This window comes from Ziziphus jujuba, chromosome 11 (assembly GCF_031755915.1).
Source record: "Ziziphus jujuba cultivar Dongzao chromosome 11, ASM3175591v1".
Classification (NCBI taxonomy): domain Eukaryota; kingdom Viridiplantae; phylum Streptophyta; class Magnoliopsida; order Rosales; family Rhamnaceae; genus Ziziphus; species Ziziphus jujuba.
This window is the reverse complement of record NC_083389.1, coordinates 12,058,844-12,075,068: the sequence shown is the minus strand read 5'-3', so window position 1 is coordinate 12,075,068 and position 16,225 is coordinate 12,058,844. Positions and strand designations below refer to the sequence as shown.

At 29.8% G+C, this 16,225-nt stretch overlaps 3 protein-coding genes across 3 annotated transcripts; 2 read left to right on the top strand and 1 right to left on the bottom strand.

The window, feature by feature from the left end:
* Positions 1-1,253: 1,253 nt before the first annotated feature.
* Positions 1,254-3,497, bottom strand: LOC125419626 (ABC transporter G family member 9). The gene is made up of 3 exons (XM_048465936.2): positions 2,688-3,497; positions 2,175-2,503; positions 1,254-2,042 (listed from the first exon to the last, which is right to left on the bottom strand). Exons 1-3 carry the CDS (start codon positions 3,448-3,450, stop codon positions 1,377-1,379), a joined length of 1,758 nt encoding a protein of 585 aa, XP_048321893.1. The 5' UTR covers positions 3,451-3,497; the 3' UTR covers positions 1,254-1,376.
* A 5,595-nt stretch (positions 3,498-9,092) lies between these two features.
* Positions 9,093-12,669, top strand: LOC125419244 (beta-glucosidase 18-like). Its single transcript, XM_048464783.2, has 12 exons — positions 9,093-9,341; positions 9,435-9,501; positions 9,609-9,667; positions 9,793-9,868; positions 9,962-10,036; positions 10,105-10,192; positions 10,314-10,566; positions 10,688-10,806; positions 11,080-11,332; positions 11,535-11,637; positions 11,855-11,963; positions 12,366-12,669. The coding sequence occupies exons 1-12, from the start codon at positions 9,102-9,104 to the stop codon at positions 12,631-12,633; spliced, it is 1,710 nt and encodes a 569-aa protein (XP_048320740.2). The 5' UTR covers positions 9,093-9,101; the 3' UTR covers positions 12,634-12,669.
* Positions 12,670-12,802: 133 nt separating this feature from the next.
* Positions 12,803-15,746, top strand: LOC125419245 (beta-glucosidase 18-like). Its single transcript, XM_060812516.1, has 7 exons — positions 12,803-14,080; positions 14,177-14,243; positions 14,509-14,567; positions 14,698-14,773; positions 14,919-14,993; positions 15,083-15,170; positions 15,278-15,746. Exons 1-7 carry the CDS (start codon positions 13,913-13,915, stop codon positions 15,381-15,383), a joined length of 639 nt encoding a protein of 212 aa, XP_060668499.1. The 5' UTR covers positions 12,803-13,912; the 3' UTR covers positions 15,384-15,746.
* Positions 15,747-16,225: the final 479 nt, after the last annotated feature.

The following is a 16,225-nucleotide window of genomic DNA, read 5'->3' as shown; positions in this document are numbered from 1 at the left end:
TTTATATTTTTTGTTCTTTCTGACCAAAACTATAAATTGTCCAATACTAAGTCAATTTTATATATTTTTATTTTCCCATGGCTTTAAATAAATAGAAAACTAAAGAAATTTGGGAGAAAGAAAAAGTATCATTAAATTTTGGGTGTTAATTTTGACGTGTAATTTGGGATAGAGGAGTAAGTGTGAACGTGTTTTCTTTTTTTTTTTTTTTTTTGTTTTTTTTAAGTTGTTGTTGTGTTGTCTAAAAAGAGTAGAGTAGGGAGCAAAGAGATTTGATGGAGGGCCATATTTGGTCCCCTAAACCTTGTTTCCATGTCCACAAACAAACAAGACTCTTATCTAGCTGCCTTGTTGAAGGGTATAAAGTAAAGGATATTATTATTTATTTAGCACCACCAACATGCCTAAACTGCTTCCAGTTTATCATAAGTATTTGGTAAGAATTTTGTAAAATAAATTAATCATTAAACACAACTTGTATTATATTGGATGAAATCATGCTCCGAAACATCATTGATTCTTGGAAAACATATGGATCTGCTTCTGGAATCAGATATTTTTATATTCCATCAAGAATTTTTGTCTTCAAAACATTTATAAGAAGAAAACAAAAATCAATAAATAAATAAATAAAATCACTCGCGTTCTATAACATAAAAGACTGGGTCAAGCCCAAATTTTCTAAAACCTAGTATATGGACTTCACTTTATGGGCTGAGCTACCATCTCTTTGGCCCATTAGATATGTTAGAAATTTTGTTCTATAATTTTCTTAAAAGAGTTGGATATCTATATATGTATGTATATTGTGAAAATCCATAATATAATTTTTCTCTATAATTTTCTTAAAGAGTAGGACATTTGTGAAAATTTATAATTTTGTTCTACAATTTGCTTAAACAATTGGGCATTACCCATTCTCCCTCAACCATAATATATCTGCTATTATTATTATTATTTTTTTTGATGAAATATATCTGCTTAAAGATATGTCCGCATTTAAATAAATAAATTTATTAAATGGTAGTTAGGGCATTAAAGTCGAAAATTTATAAAGAGGTGCTGTACCTTTTTTTTTTTTTTTTTTGTGGATAAATATAATGATTGCTTTTAGTCAATATAATATATCCAAAAAAAAAAAAAAAAGTACATCAAGATATATTTCCTTCTCTAAATGATACATCTTAATATAACATAGGTTAGAACAATAATTTAACTCAAAAGTCTTAAATATTTTCTCCTTAATCAAGCCCAGTGACAAAGGCAATGTTACATTTGGTAGCAAAGTCTAGAGTTTGAATCGGTATCTAATATGTATTATTTTAAATTAAAAATAAAAAATAAAAATAAAAATCTAAAATCACTGAAAATGAACATTATTTTCTGGTTACCCCAACTCTCATGAGAGCAATATAAGCAATCAATCGGTAACCCACAAGCATGAATAACATGGCCACTGCAGAAATAGCTTGTCCACCAAGACCCACCTGCTTAATTGCTGGAAATTCCTCAACCTTGCAAATTCTGCTAACATCTTCTTCAGAGCATTGATATGTCTCATTAATTGAATATTGAGAACCCAAAAACAGCTTGAAAGTATAATGACTAATCGAAATGTACTTTATCCAAGCAATAAAACCAGGCACATTTTGAACATAAAATCCACCAGCAAGAAGGAATGACAACATAATGACTGCTCCGAGTGTTGTAGCAGATCTCTGATCCATAACCAAAGCACCAAGAGCAAATCCCAAACCTTGAGAAACCAAAACGCTAAGCAATAGTGCAGACAGGGTGAGGAAAAAATGCCCAGCTGTGGGTTTTAGCCCTGACATCCAATATGCTATGGTGAGGAAAATTGTTGGAAGTGCTAGTTCCATTGGGAGGTCTGCAACTATCCTTGACATGAAGTATGCTGATAGCCTGTACATCCCTGAAGCTCGCTCTTTCGAGAGAATTTTACGCTCCGGTGGGAATGTGAAGATTGCTTGAGACATAGGGAAGAAACCCCAAAATCCAGCCATGAAGAAAAGGAGGCCAATCTGCATTGGATTACCAAGAGAGAGACTAGTTTTATATATATATATATATATATATATATATATAAATGTGTTTGATAAAATTGCAAATTAAAGAAATTTAAAGAGATATTCAAGTATTATGGATGTGTTTACTTTGTCCTGTATGTGGGAAGCATCTGATTGCCACCATAGTAGTCCACAAAGGATGGATATTACAAGGACTTGGCCAATTTTGAGGCCAGAAAATGCTTGGTATTTTCTCTCTTTTACTCCTCTGCTAAGCAACACAGTGAATTGTTGCAACCAGTTTGTGGGCCATTCTCCAAAGTTCTTATCTTCTAGTCCATATTGATCCTGAGATTGTTCTAGGTTGAGTTGGTGAAGCTCAGCCTTCACATTATCATGTAGATTGCTCTTGTAAGCTGAAATTAAACCCTGCTTAACTGCATTTTGATCCTCATGCGAACCATCCGGTGTCAAACCTAAAACATGTAAATGCATCAAATTGATTGGTTTTCATAGTTAACAAGTCAAAAAAAAAAAAAAAAAACAAAGACAATAAAAATAAACTAATTTTATTATCCTCTGCTTTGTTTAACCATATTTATAAATTTCAAATTAAATTAATCTAAACAACCATCCCAATTGCATGTATAAAAAACACACCACTTGCAAGATCAAGAAGAAAATCGGAAGGATTCATGGCGAACGAAGGGGCGTAACCAACACCGGAAAAGTAATCCATAACAGTTGATCCATTTCCAAAATACACAGCATTGCCTTCTGATAAAAGCAAAACCTTATGAAACATGTAGAAAACTCTGCTTGAAGGCTGGTGGATAGTCATTGCAACGGTTCTTCCTCCTCTAGCCAATTCCCACAATGTGGAAACAATTATCTGAGCTGTGGTCGAATCTAGTCCAGAAGTGGGTTCATCCAACAAAAGCAAACTGGGATTCACAAGCATTTCCTGTCCAATGCTCACCCTTTTCCTTTCACCCCCAGAAATCCCCCTCAAGAATGGACCTCCAATGATGCTATTTTTGCACCTAGCCAATCCAAACTGGTTGATCACAGCTTCAGCCTGATTGATTTTCATGTCTTTGGATAGGATAGTATTGGGGAGTCGAAGCAGAGCAGTGAAAACAAGTGTCTCAGTCACAGTCAAGAAAGGACAAAGAACATCGTCTTGGGTAACAAATCCAATGTTCCTTTTCATTGCGTTTGATAATTGTTTCCCATTGTAGGTTATTTTCCCACCTAGCTTTCCTCCATTATTAGCAGACCTTCCTCCCAATGCAGTGAGCAGAGTCGTTTTGCCACTCCCTGATGGGCCTAACATGGCTAGCATTTCACCGGGTTTAACCACACCTGTTAGTCCCTTCAGTATCAATTTCTCTTCTTCTGAGTTGTTCTTTTTATCGAACATTTTTAATCCTTTTTTCTTGGGTTTAATCTTGTACACCACGTCCTCAAACTAAAATTAACAATATATGTTAAATTTTTTTTTAAAAAAAAAGAAATATTCAGACTTCAAACATTGAATTAAATAGATTTCAAGAACATTATTAATAATGCTTGTTTTAACAAGAAAATAAAAAGATGGGAAATAAATATGAGTACCTTAAGAATAACGGGTCGGATTGATTTATGGAAAATGGTAGAAGAATCTGAACCCGCATTTATACCGTTTTGAGCTTCCACATCGGCCTCCATTGTTAGGCCACAAAATGTATATACCAAGAAATTAAACCCAAAATTTCGATCAGTACGTTTACGTGTATGTATAAAAGGGCAAAAGAAGATTATATGAACAATTACTTAATCTTTTCACAATTCCAGAGGAGAAGATCAAAGATCTGATTATTAATAATCTCTTTGAAACTATTTCTTTCTTTTCTTTCTTTCTCTCCCCTCTCTCCCCTCTTTATTTCTTGAAGTGGAGACTGTGACGCAGAGAGATCCACACACACACATGAATACGGGGTTGTATAGAATTATAGGGATTAATTTAATATATATATATATATAATAACGAGAAAATATAAATTAAAATAAAAAAAAGGAAAAGAAAAAGAAAAAGAAAAAAGAAAGAAAACTCTTGGCTTTGATAAGAGTAGTCCCGTATTAGCAGCGTCATTCTTTCTCATTCTGTTTTCACTCTATTTCACACGATAATTCTACTATCTCAATGAACTTATTTATAATTTAAATTACATGTATAAATGAAGTAACCCATTTTGTTTTGTATATACACATAATATTATATATATCATATGTAGACATATATGTGATATATACATCTATATAAATATATATAAAGCAGAACAATGTACAGTAGACCGAGCTCTCTGCATGGTACTGTGCCTAATTTAGTATACATGGACTTTTCTTCATATTATTTGCATGATTCTGTATTTTGGGTATCTGTGGGACCCAGTTTGGCCTTTTTTAATACAATTTTCAAAAATATTTTAGTTATTTATGAATAAAACCATAATATTCCCCCCCCCCCCCCAAAAAAAAAAAATAATAAATAAATAAAACAAAACAAGCTCAAAATTTTAAGGCATTATATATATATATATATATATATTGGGTAGAAGGCATTATATTCCTTAAACATTTATTAACATTTATGACTAGGCATATATTAATATCCCTTTGACATTGGAAATTCAAAAACTATATCACGCAATAAATGTTTAGGCTATAGAGGAGGAAATGATTGGATCAATTGCCAAATATATAATGTCGGTTTAGTAAATACTAGTTGGCAGGCTGATATTTGCCTGTAACAAAAAATATAATATAATATAATAAAATAAATAAAAACTAAATAAAAATGAAAACGAAAATGCTCTATACTAAATTTCATCTTCTACGTCATGAACTCTCCATGTGATCCATCACCAAATAATTTCACTTCGGAAAACAAAATCAGTTACCATTACTATTTGCGAATTTTTCCTAAAATTAAAAAGCAGAATTTTTAAATCTTTTTATTATTAATTTTTTTTTTTTTTATAATCTTGAAATCAGATTCCATTTGGCTATATATAACCTAATCTTGTAGCTGGAATGAATTATGAACTGCAATATGCACTAATCACTCATACAAAAAGGTACATAAATATATATATATATGTGTGTGTGTGTGTGTGTGTGTGTGTGGATGCGTGTGAATTTTGTACATTGACGGATTTGGAATCAGCGTCTATTAAGGGAGTAGTTTGAAGAAATAATTCGGAAAACTATCAATAGTAATACTGAGTTTAAATAGAAATGAAAAGTAGCACGAGATAAAAAATATTCTTTTTTTTTTTTTTTTTCAAAATATTCCATTTATATATTTTAAAGTTTGTGATATTTTTCAGAGCTCATGGGCTTATGTGCAACTTTAGGGATACCAAGTGGATTTGGAAAGGTCGAAGAAATCGAAGTGGGCCACTAATGAAGTCTAATGGGTTCATGTAAGGTCATAACTTGGGCTTAACTATTTAAATCGAGGGCCTAGTTTGTTTGTTTCTTTCTCTCCATATACTTGTTTACCTATTTGTTTTGTGGAATCAGAATATTTAGCTTATCGTTGTAGGATTAGTGATTGTTTTTCTGTTTCCATGGATAATGATTATTGTTTTGTACTATTTTTATAGAGGAATTAATTTTGACAGACTCCAGAAAAACAAAAAAAGAAAAGATAAATAATTTCTCATTATTATGTAGATATAACTAATCCAAAGTTCAAATGAAAATTATATGAAAACTGACAAAATATTCCATAGGTTAATATATTATGCAAGTTTCTTTCATTGTGTACAAAATATTAAATCATCTATGTTTTGTGGCTTGCATATGTAGAAGAATGAAATCTATCCAAAACGATAAATAAGTACGGTTACAGTAATCTGACATGTCCTTATCACCTAACCTATTTGCTTAAACAATATATTAATATTCTTTCTCAATATTAATAGTTTATCGACAATTATAATATTGTCTCTTTCTGTACATAATTACAATAAAAGTGCCAAAAGAAAAAAAGAAAAAAAGGATATGCTTTAATAAAAATTTAGTTTATTAATGTAAAATTCATTAGGTGGTGATTTGGCTCTCAGTCATTATTAATAACATCAATTCGTCAAGTTGCAATAAAATGTAGATATAATAAATTAATAAATAACAAGTAAAACACATGGTAATTTTTTATTATTTATTTATTTAATATATATATATATATATATTTTTTTTTTTGGGTTTTGGGTGAATAAAACACACATGGTAACGTATAATTTCACTTCAAAGTCAATTTTTACGTTGTATCCCTTTTAGAGTTTATATTATTTTTACGTTGTATCCCTTTTAGAGTTTATATTCTTCTTTTATTTCTTGTTAATGAAAAATTATAAATATACATAGTTGGTGATTTTGGTTTGATAAAAATTTACAAAAAAATATAAAAAAGAAAAAAAATGCTTTAATAAAAATTTATTTATTAACGTAAAATTCATTAGTTGGTGATTTTGCTCTTAGTAATTATTAATAATATCAATACGTTAAGTTACAATAAAATATGACTATAATAAATTAATAATAACTAAAACTTATGCTAATATATAATTTCACTTCAAAAAGTCAACTTTTATGTTGTATCCTTATAGAGTTTATTCTTCTTTTATTTCATGTTATAAGAAATTATAAATATACATAGAGATCAGCTAAGCAATCAAGAATGTATATTTCATTGAGAAATAATGAAAAGGAAATACATCAAAGAAAAAGGCAGAAATGTTATTATATAGAAAGTCAGATTTAGATTATATTATTTAAAGTAAAACGTAAATGTCCAAAAGATTTGCAGATCTCTATGTATATTTATAAAAAATTATAAATATACATAGAGATCAGCTAAGTAATCAAGAATGTATATTTCATTGAGAAATAATGAAAAAGAAATACATTAAAGAAAAAAGGCAGAAATGTTATCATATAAAAAGTCAGATTTAGATTATATTATTTAAAGTAAAACATAAATGTGCAAAAGATTTGCAGATATATGCATATAAAATATTTTTCTCATGTAACTCCAAGAAAGCAGTGAATGGATCAACTAGCTGAAAAAATAATTGAAAAGGATATCATAATGGAAATGAAAGTTTTATGAGTCTATTAAAATACAATTGATTATTAAATGGATATTTGAAAACAACACATTTAAAAGTTGGTAGCAATAATTGTAGTTCGTGTAGGCCTACTCTATGGGCCATCTATTAGTTTTCATTTCCATTGAGTAGGTAGCCGAATGATTTTTTATATATATATATTTTTTGGTCATGATGTGATGGGTTCCTTAAGCTTGAGTCTGTTGTTCAACTAAATATAAAATCCAATGAATTCGGAATTTGGTAATTCCTATGCATAAAATTGCATAGAGTTTATATGTAAAATTCATATGATGTGATAATTTTTATATCTGAAGACTATAAAATTTCGTTCCTTAAACTTGAATCTCTTGTTCAACTAAGTATAAAATCCAATGAATCCGGAATTTAGCAATTTCTATACATAAAATTGCATAGAGTCTACCTATTAAATTACGAATTTGATAGTCCTTATACACAAACGTGCATGGGAATTACACATAAAATTCACATGATGTGATGTAATTTTTATGTTTAAAAACTACCAAATTTTGAGACCATGCAATTTTCACTCGTCCAACTATATAATACGAAAAAGTTTCAATAAAAATTGATAAAACAAAACGGTATTATCGTAATTTTAATTATATTATAATTATTTGTTTATATTTTCACTAATTAAAATATTCATTATCAAATATAATAAGTAATTTAAAAAAAAAAAAAAAAAACTTAACAATTGATTGACATGCATACTTCTGGAACAACATATCCTTTGGAAACAATCCTACATAAAGTCGTTGTTTACTCCGATAATAATTACTTAAGTAGAAAAGCTTTTGAAAAATTAAATACCTGTTTAAAAGATACGAAAACAAATACTATATGTAGTAAATGATTCACTTTATTAAAGTGAATTTTCTGGAGATGAAAAAAAAAAAAAAAAGAGAGATATGAATTTCTTTTAATATTATATATATTCTTATTACATTTTTTCTATACAAAAATGAACATTAGTCATGGACTTTTTAGTCACGATGAAACAAAAATTAACATAATAATTAATTTTAATTAGGCCACAACGAAAACTTTTAGCCACGAAAGCCATGGCCCAACTAGCCTTCAATAGAGCAATTGTGAGGAAAAAATATTATTATTATTATTATTTTTTTACTTTTTATTTATTTGAAAATGATATTAAAATAAGTACATAGAATGGTATCTTCATTACTAAGTAGCAATATGTTTCTAAAATATATATATAAATATGCGAATTTTATTTACTTATTTATTTATTTACTTTTGAAACCTACTTATTTATTTATTTTGCAACTTAGTAGCCATGATTGAACTTATGTGGCTCTACCATTATAATTGTGGTCCGCCAAAAGTTTTTTTTTTCTAATAAAAAATGTAGGAAGTTAATAACAATAATACAATATGTTTTAAAAGATTAAAGTAAGAAAACGATTCATTGAACTTTTTCAAAGTTGTTTTTCCTTACCTTCTATTTTAAAATTTTCAATTGATTTATAATAATTTCATTCTCAATATGACATTTTTGGCACAAACTAAAAACTGATAATTAAAGAAAAAATATTAAAATAATTTCGATCATTGTTTGTGGAGTAATTCAATAAAAAAATAAAAAAATGATTTCATTATAATTTCCCAACTAGAAGAAAAAGTAGTGATTTTCCAACTTGGTAGGCTAATTATTAAATTACCTGGTAGAAAAAGGGGAAAAAAAAAAAATCACTTACCTGACAAAAAATGAATTACAAAAATATTATAGTTTAATTGCCATTATCTTTGAAGTTGATCTGATAATAGATATTGTTTTAAATCCTAGAATGTAACGCCAAATTTATTTATTTTTATTTTTTAAAAAAATAAATTATTATACAGAAGATCTAAAACTTGGTCCACTAAGAAATTGATGTGGTCGTATTCTTTTATAAATGATGTGCGACTCTCTCATAAATGTTTGCAGATATTAATCCTAACAATGAAAGTCAAGAGTTCTTTGCTCTGCTTCTTGCTCTTCATTGTCGTCTTCTTCTTCTTCCTTGTTGGCTCTTCTTTAGCTCAATTTTCCATTAATGAAAATGAACAACAAATTGGAAGATCTCAATTCCCTCAAGGCTTTTTGTTTGGAACCAGCACTTCTTCATATCAGGCATGCACTTCTTCTTCTTAAAATATTTATCATTCTTTCTTCTCTGTTTTCTGACACTCTGTTTCTTTTTTTTTTCCCTACACAATTATGCAGGTTGAAGGAGCATATCTTGAAGATGGCAAGGGTCTCAGCAACTGGGATGTTTTCAGTCACATTCCAGGTTCATAATATATATATACATATATATAAAATTTTGGGTTTATTTTCTCTACCAATTTAGTGTTAGTTTGCATAGAAACATGTAATTAATCGTATCAATTACTGCAGGAAACATTTTACATAACGATAATGGAGATGTTGCGGATGATCATTACCATCGCTACTTGGTAATTGAATTTCACATTCTTATTTTTATTTTACCATGTTCATCTTTTACTCTGGGACCATAAATGGTTGACCGAAAGCTAGTAAAGGGGTTTTGTTTTTAATTTGGGTTTTTTTTCTCACATAGGAAGATATTGAAATTATGCATTCTCTTGGGGTTAATGCATATCGATTCTCAATTTCTTGGGAAAGAATTCTGCCTCGTAAGTATTTGTTAAATCAACTCTGTTAATTCCCCCCCAAAATAGAATAATTTTTCAGTCAAATTACTTAGTCGTCTTACTGCGATGTACCAGGAGGGAGATTTGGCAATGTTAATCCAAAAGGAATAGAGTTTTATAACAAAATCATAGACAACCTTTTGCTCAGAGGTATTTATTTATTTTCATAAAAGACCACTTGATGATAATATGATTCAGAAAATGTCTACATATTGCAGGAATTGAGCCATTTGTGACAATTTACCACCATGAAATGCCGCAAATACTTGAGGACAGATATGGGGGTTGGCTAAGTCATTTAATACAGTAATAACCTTTTTTATTTTTATTTTTTTTTTAAAATTTATTTCTATGCAGGTGGTTGGGGGACATAGTTATGTCTTTATAAATTATCAAGTCCCAATTAAAATTAATGTCGTTGTTGCAGAGAAGATTTTCTACATTATGCTGCTGTATGTTTCAAAGAATTTGGAGATAGAGTGAAGTACTGGACTACTCTCAACGAGGCTAACCATATAGCAGATTTTTCCTACTTAATTGGACAGCTACCACCGATGCACTGTTCGCCGCCTTTTGGAAATTGTTCTGTTGGGAATTCTGATGTTGAGCCTCTTATTGCGTTGCACAACATGTTAATGTCACATGCTAAGGCTGCTAATTTATATCACAAACACTTTCAGGTAAAATATTTTAAGTTGTGATGATGACGAATAGTATTTTTTTGGTTTTGGTTTCTTTTTCTGTTAAGTGATGAGTTTGTGTTCGAATGGAGGAGTTAATGAATTTGATGTGTTGAGGTAGGCAAAACAAGGTGGGGTTGTTGGAATTGTGGTACATGCATTTATGTATGAACCATTTAGAGATGATGAAGAAGTGGATCGTGAAGCTGTTAAGAGAGCCTTGGCTTTCAATGTGGCATGGTGAGTTCTTTACTTTCATTTCCATTGACAATATGATTTAAAATTCTAGGAAAATTATGATTACGAAGATTATGTTTAGACGGAAACTATGTTAATAACATCACTATACTATGAAGCTTTATAACATCACTATTCTATGGAAAGTATGTTTATAACATCACTATACTAGTGCAAAAGCACCAAGTGAGAATGACTACCAAGTGAGAATCACTTAGTGAAGCAATTTTTTTTTTTTTTCTATTTTTTGATTTTTGATTTTTATGTGTAAGATAGGATGTTAGATCCTCTAGTATATGGAGAATACCCAGCTGAAATGCGTCGCTACCTTGGGTTGGACTTGCCAAGGTTTTCTGATGAAGAGAAAGAGCTTATTAGAGGCAGTTTGGACTTCATTGGATTAAACCACTATTCAACACTATATGCCAAAGACTGCATTTTCTCTTCCTGCTCTGCTGGTGGTGACCGCCCAATTCGAGGCTTCCTCAGTACCTTCACAGAACGAGATGGTATTCCAATTGGTGAACCGGTATGTTTCATTTTCAAATCCCCAGTATATGTAAAGAAAAACGCAAACACAAAAAAATAAAAAATAAAAAAATAAAAAAATGAAAATTAATCCTCATGGCCCTTTCACTTCCTTTGTGGTTTCTGTTCCTTAATTTCTCTCTTGCCTTGCTTTGATTTCTTTTAAAATTCTATTTATGTTGGTTGGCTTGTGATGTTTTCAGACTGGAATGAAAACGTTCTTTGTAGTTCCAAGAGGCATGAAGAAGATCGTAAATTATCTCAAGGAACGATATAATAACATGCCTATCTTTGTTACTGAAAATGGTTAGTAAGTGGAAACAATTATTGGTCTGTGCTCTCATCCATGAGATTTTCATCCCAAAGTTTTTTTTTTGTTTTTTCAAATTCTTCTGATAATGTTTATATTACGAAATGATCACCGTCCATATCATCATAAATAATCATGTACCTCCATATCATCATATATAATCATGTATTTTTTGGAAACGAAATTTATTTAATGTTTTCAACAATTTCACAGGATATTCTCCAAAAGGAGAAGAGAATGAACCGGTAGAAGATATGCTACAAGATGTGAATCGCATCAAATTTCATAAAGCTTACCTTGCTGCTTTAGCAAGTGCAATAAGGTAATAGTTTATGGAAAACCACTCTAAATTATACCTTAAAATTTCCATAAAGATAAAGGTCTCCTTTGGTTATAAATTCAAACTTTGGCAAAAATAAGGATCATAGTTAGATTGGTACAGAAAATTATGATACAGAGAAGGAAGATTTGAGAAATTCAGACGTAACAGAAATTTTGTTATGTTTTAAGGAATTTCTGGAATAGCCTATAATCAATTTAATCTCATTCTTTTAGGGGAAACATTAAAATAATATTGTTGAATATATATAAAAGGTTATATATCCAATTTTAACATTTGAAAATTAAAATGTCTCATAGAATTTTATAATATTTGTTTTCCTATAATGATAAAAAGCAGTATAATTGAAACAAGTAATGGCATGACGTGCGTGGCTATTGACAGGGAAGGGGCAGATGTGCGTGGATACTTCATATGGTCGTTAATGGATAATTTTGAATGGACACATGGGTATAGCGTCAAATTTGGGCTCTACTATATTGATCGAATTTCCAATTCCCTTCAAAGAACTCCAAAGCTCTCTGCAACCTGGTTTACTTCTTTCCTCACCAACACCGCCCTTTTCAACCGTACAACTCAAGTCTCTGTACCACCCCACAATCCAAATGTAATACATAACAGGTTGAAATCTGTAAAAACAGCAAATATGTAATAATAATAATAATAATAATAATTCTCTAATTTATAAGAGAGAGGGCCGGATTGGTTGCGGCAGACCATTAGAGGGGAAAGAAGAGAGGCATTTAGTTGCACACCACAAGATAAGATAAAGGGCAATTTTGTCAATATAAAATCCAAAACATAAAAAGTGTGTTTGAGCAATTTATCCTTTTTAAAAAGGTGGCAAGGAGACAGGTGGGGTTGGCTAGCATGTCCTTTACACCCATTGTTTTTTATTTTAAAAATGAAATTTTTAACTTTTGACAAGGACAATCCAGGTGAACACCCACAGCATAAAGAAAAAGAAAATGAAAAGAAAATTCATTGTTAGCTAGCACGCGTCCATCCCCAAAACAGGGATGTGATATACACCTCCATCTTCATCTACGTGTACATCCTGGGTTTTGCCATAAGAAATTTCCTTAATCTGCACCAAAAATATTTCTCAGTTTTCTAATAATATCATCCAATACTTTTTAGGGAAGTTTAAATTACTCTTCGTCAAAATACTTTAAAGTTTTGTTAATCTATATTTTAATTAATTTTATTTAAGTAAGCGATAATTTTTCAATTTGAAAAATAAAGTTTTGTGGTGATTAAATAAAAATTATTTAAAAAATAGACATTTTTTTTAAATCTTCAGATTAATTATTTCTAAAAAAAGAAATAGAAAAATTTTGAAAGTAATTTAATTGAAGAAAGATATAAAGGTAATTTCGGCTCCTCTAAGGGTGTAGATGAACTGTTAAAAAAATTAATGATATTTTAGTATTTACGCGAAACCTCAAGAGATGTAGATAAAATAGTCTCTTTTAAAAAATAATTGAATTTTCTTTTGATTATAAATTTAAAAATTATACATCTCCTTTTTGTAATTATAAAGTTATAAGTTTCACGTGGTATAATTACGATAGTGCGGATGAGGAAGACAGTGTGGAACGCATACAATAATGAAGAAATTACCAAAATAATAATAATAATAATAATAATAATAATAATGAAGAAAATATTTTAATATAATGGGAACAAATTATATACAATCATTGTGGGAGAATAATTCAATAAAAAGCAACGATTTCATTAAAGTTCTCTCACGAGAAAGACACGAAGTTATAATATTGCAACTTGGGTGGATTAATTATTAATAATAAGCTATTTGAGTTTCAACTGTGAGACTATTATAGGGTTGACAGAAATTAAAATTGTCATACAAAGATCTAGAGTTATAATAAGCCACGTGAATCTAAAGTGTATAAATAAATTATACAAAAATGGAAGTCACAAGGTCTGGCCGGCTCTGTTTCTTTCCCTTGTTTGTTGCCATCTTCCTTGTTGGGTCTTCTTTATCTCAAATTTCCATTAATGGAGATGAACAGAAAATCCAAAGATCTCAATTCCGCGAACCCTTTTTCTTTGGAACCAGCACTTGTTCATATCAGGTTTGCACTTCTTCTTCTTATTTTTCTTTAAATATTTATTATTCCTTCTTCTCTGTTTAGTTTCTAAGTTTCAGTTTTGCTCGATATTGCATGCAGATTGAAGGTGGATATACTGAAGATGGTAAGGGCCGTAGCAACTGGGATGTTTTCACTTACATCTCAGGTAGGGCAATATATATATATATATATATATTATGCCGTTTTGATGTAGCGAAAAACTTATGCAAAGAGATTATGAGGCACATTATCTATAGTTATCATATCTTCATAATATATATATATATATATATAAATATTTGTTATTATTTTCCATCACTTCTTCAGTGTTTGACTTTGAATAAATAGAAAGATGAGTAGTAATAATGAGATACATTTGATATATTTTTTTAATTATATATTATATTGTCTGATCATCTCAAGTTTTTCAGGAAAAATTCAAAATAACGAAAATGGAGACGTTGCAAATGATAATTACCATCGCTATTTGGTAATTGAATGTCACTTTTATTTTTGTTTTACCTGTCTTTATTCTGAACTATGATTGACGGTTGACGGGCACAGCTACTAATTGAAGGAAAGGGTTTGTTTTTTAATTTGGTGGTTTTTAACATATATAGGAAGACATTGAAATAATGCAGTCTCTTCGAGTAAATGCATATCGGATCTCAATTTCATGGACAAGAATTCTGCCTAGTAAGTATTTGTTATATTAACTCTGTTAATTCCCCCCCCCCCCCCCCCCCCCCCCCCCCCCAAAAAAAAAAAAAATAATAATAATAATAATAAGAACTTAATTTATCAGTATTTTTTTAATTGTCTTGTTGTTGTGATGTAATAGAAGGAAGATTTGGCAATGTTAATCCAAAAGGGATCGAGTTTTATAACAAAATCATAGACAACCTGTTGCTCCGAGGTATTTCTTAATTTTTTTTTTGTTCTAAGTTTTAGAACCAGCAGAAAACTAATCACTAATAATCATTTGCATAATAATAATTAATGCAGGAATTGAGCCATTTGTGACAATTTTCCATGCGGATATGTCGCAAATACCAGAAAATAGATATGGGGGTTGGCTAAACCATTTAATACAGTAATTATGTCTTTATCTCTGCCATCGATTGTTGTTATACTTAATTAAGCTCTGTGTAATTAATTATGAATTTCTCTGAAGTTACATTTTTAATGTCCTTGTCGTAGAGAAGATTTTGTACATTTTGCCACTATATGTTTCAAAGAATTTGGAGATGGAGTGAAGCGCTGGATAACCAACAAGGAGCCAAGCCTTCTAGTAGAGTGTATTTGATGAAGGTGCAGTAATCGATATCGGTGACGTGTAATAGAAAAAATAAAATAAAAAAAGGGAAAAAAAGGTACTTGTTGCTTTTTGCTTGTTATGCAGAGATGAGATTTTTTTTATTATTTAAATTATTTGGTTTGATGAAGGTGCAGTAATCAATATCGGTGATTTGTCAAATAATTTGTTTTTCCATGTGATATCGATATAGTGGTAGTCAGTATCCAAGAAGAGAATCTGGATATGATAATCAATTTGAAGCATTAAGGAGTTTTTTTTTTGATATTGATGATGTATTATGAATTATATTTGAGAATTTTATGTATCTTAATATTATTTGTTAAATTTTCTGTATTTTGGTGCTAACAAACATTATATTTTCTTTAAGTACAATTAATTTTAATGTTTATAGACTATGTTATTATTTTTATACTCTAATAATTGTATTTTTTTTTGTATTATTTTATTATATTAATTATCTCATATGTAAAAATCTGTATTTTAAATTAAATATTTCTAGTTTCCATAATTTTTTGATATTTCCATCGATATCGAAATATTTCCGTAAAATCATACCATTGATATTTTCATCAATATTGATATTTTCATCACTGAGTGTACCTACTTAACTGGACAATTTCCACCAATGCACTGCTCGCCGCCATTTGGAAACTGTTCTGTTGGAAATTTTGATGTAGATCCCCTCATCGCAATGCATAGCATGTTGATGGCACATGCACTACGCGAAAATTAAGCTCTAGCGACACATTATTAGCGACGCTACGAGATAAATGCGTCTAAAAAAATAAAACCATGACCCTGAGGTTAATACGTCAGTAAAAATTCGACCA

Coding starts and splice junctions, on each gene's coding strand:
- LOC125419245 (XM_060812516.1), top strand. CDS start 13,913: ATGGAAGTCACAAGGTCTGGCCGGCTCTGTTTCTTTCCCTTGTTTGTT. Junction 14,568..14,697: donor ATAATTACCATCGCTATTTG/GTAATTGAATGT, acceptor TAACATATATAG/GAAGACATTGAAATAATGCA. Junction 15,171..15,277: donor TGGCTAAACCATTTAATACA/GTAATTATGTCT, acceptor TCCTTGTCGTAG/AGAAGATTTTGTACATTTTG.
- LOC125419244 (XM_048464783.2), top strand. CDS start 9,102: ATGTGGTCGTATTCTTTTATAAATGATGTGCGACTCTCTCATAAATGT. Junction 9,502..9,608: donor TGTTTTCAGTCACATTCCAG/GTTCATAATATA, acceptor CAATTACTGCAG/GAAACATTTTACATAACGAT. Junction 11,964..12,365: donor GCTTTAGCAAGTGCAATAAG/GTAATAGTTTAT, acceptor GGCTATTGACAG/GGAAGGGGCAGATGTGCGTG.
- LOC125419626 (XM_048465936.2), bottom strand. CDS start 3,450: ATGTTCGATAAAAAGAACAACTCAGAAGAAGAGAAATTGATACTGAAG. Junction 2,504..2,687: donor TCTTCTTGATCTTGCAAGTG/GTGTGTTTTTTA, acceptor TACATGTTTTAG/GTTTGACACCGGATGGTTCG. Junction 2,043..2,174: donor CTTCCCACATACAGGACAAA/GTAAACACATCC, acceptor AATCCAATGCAG/ATTGGCCTCCTTTTCTTCAT.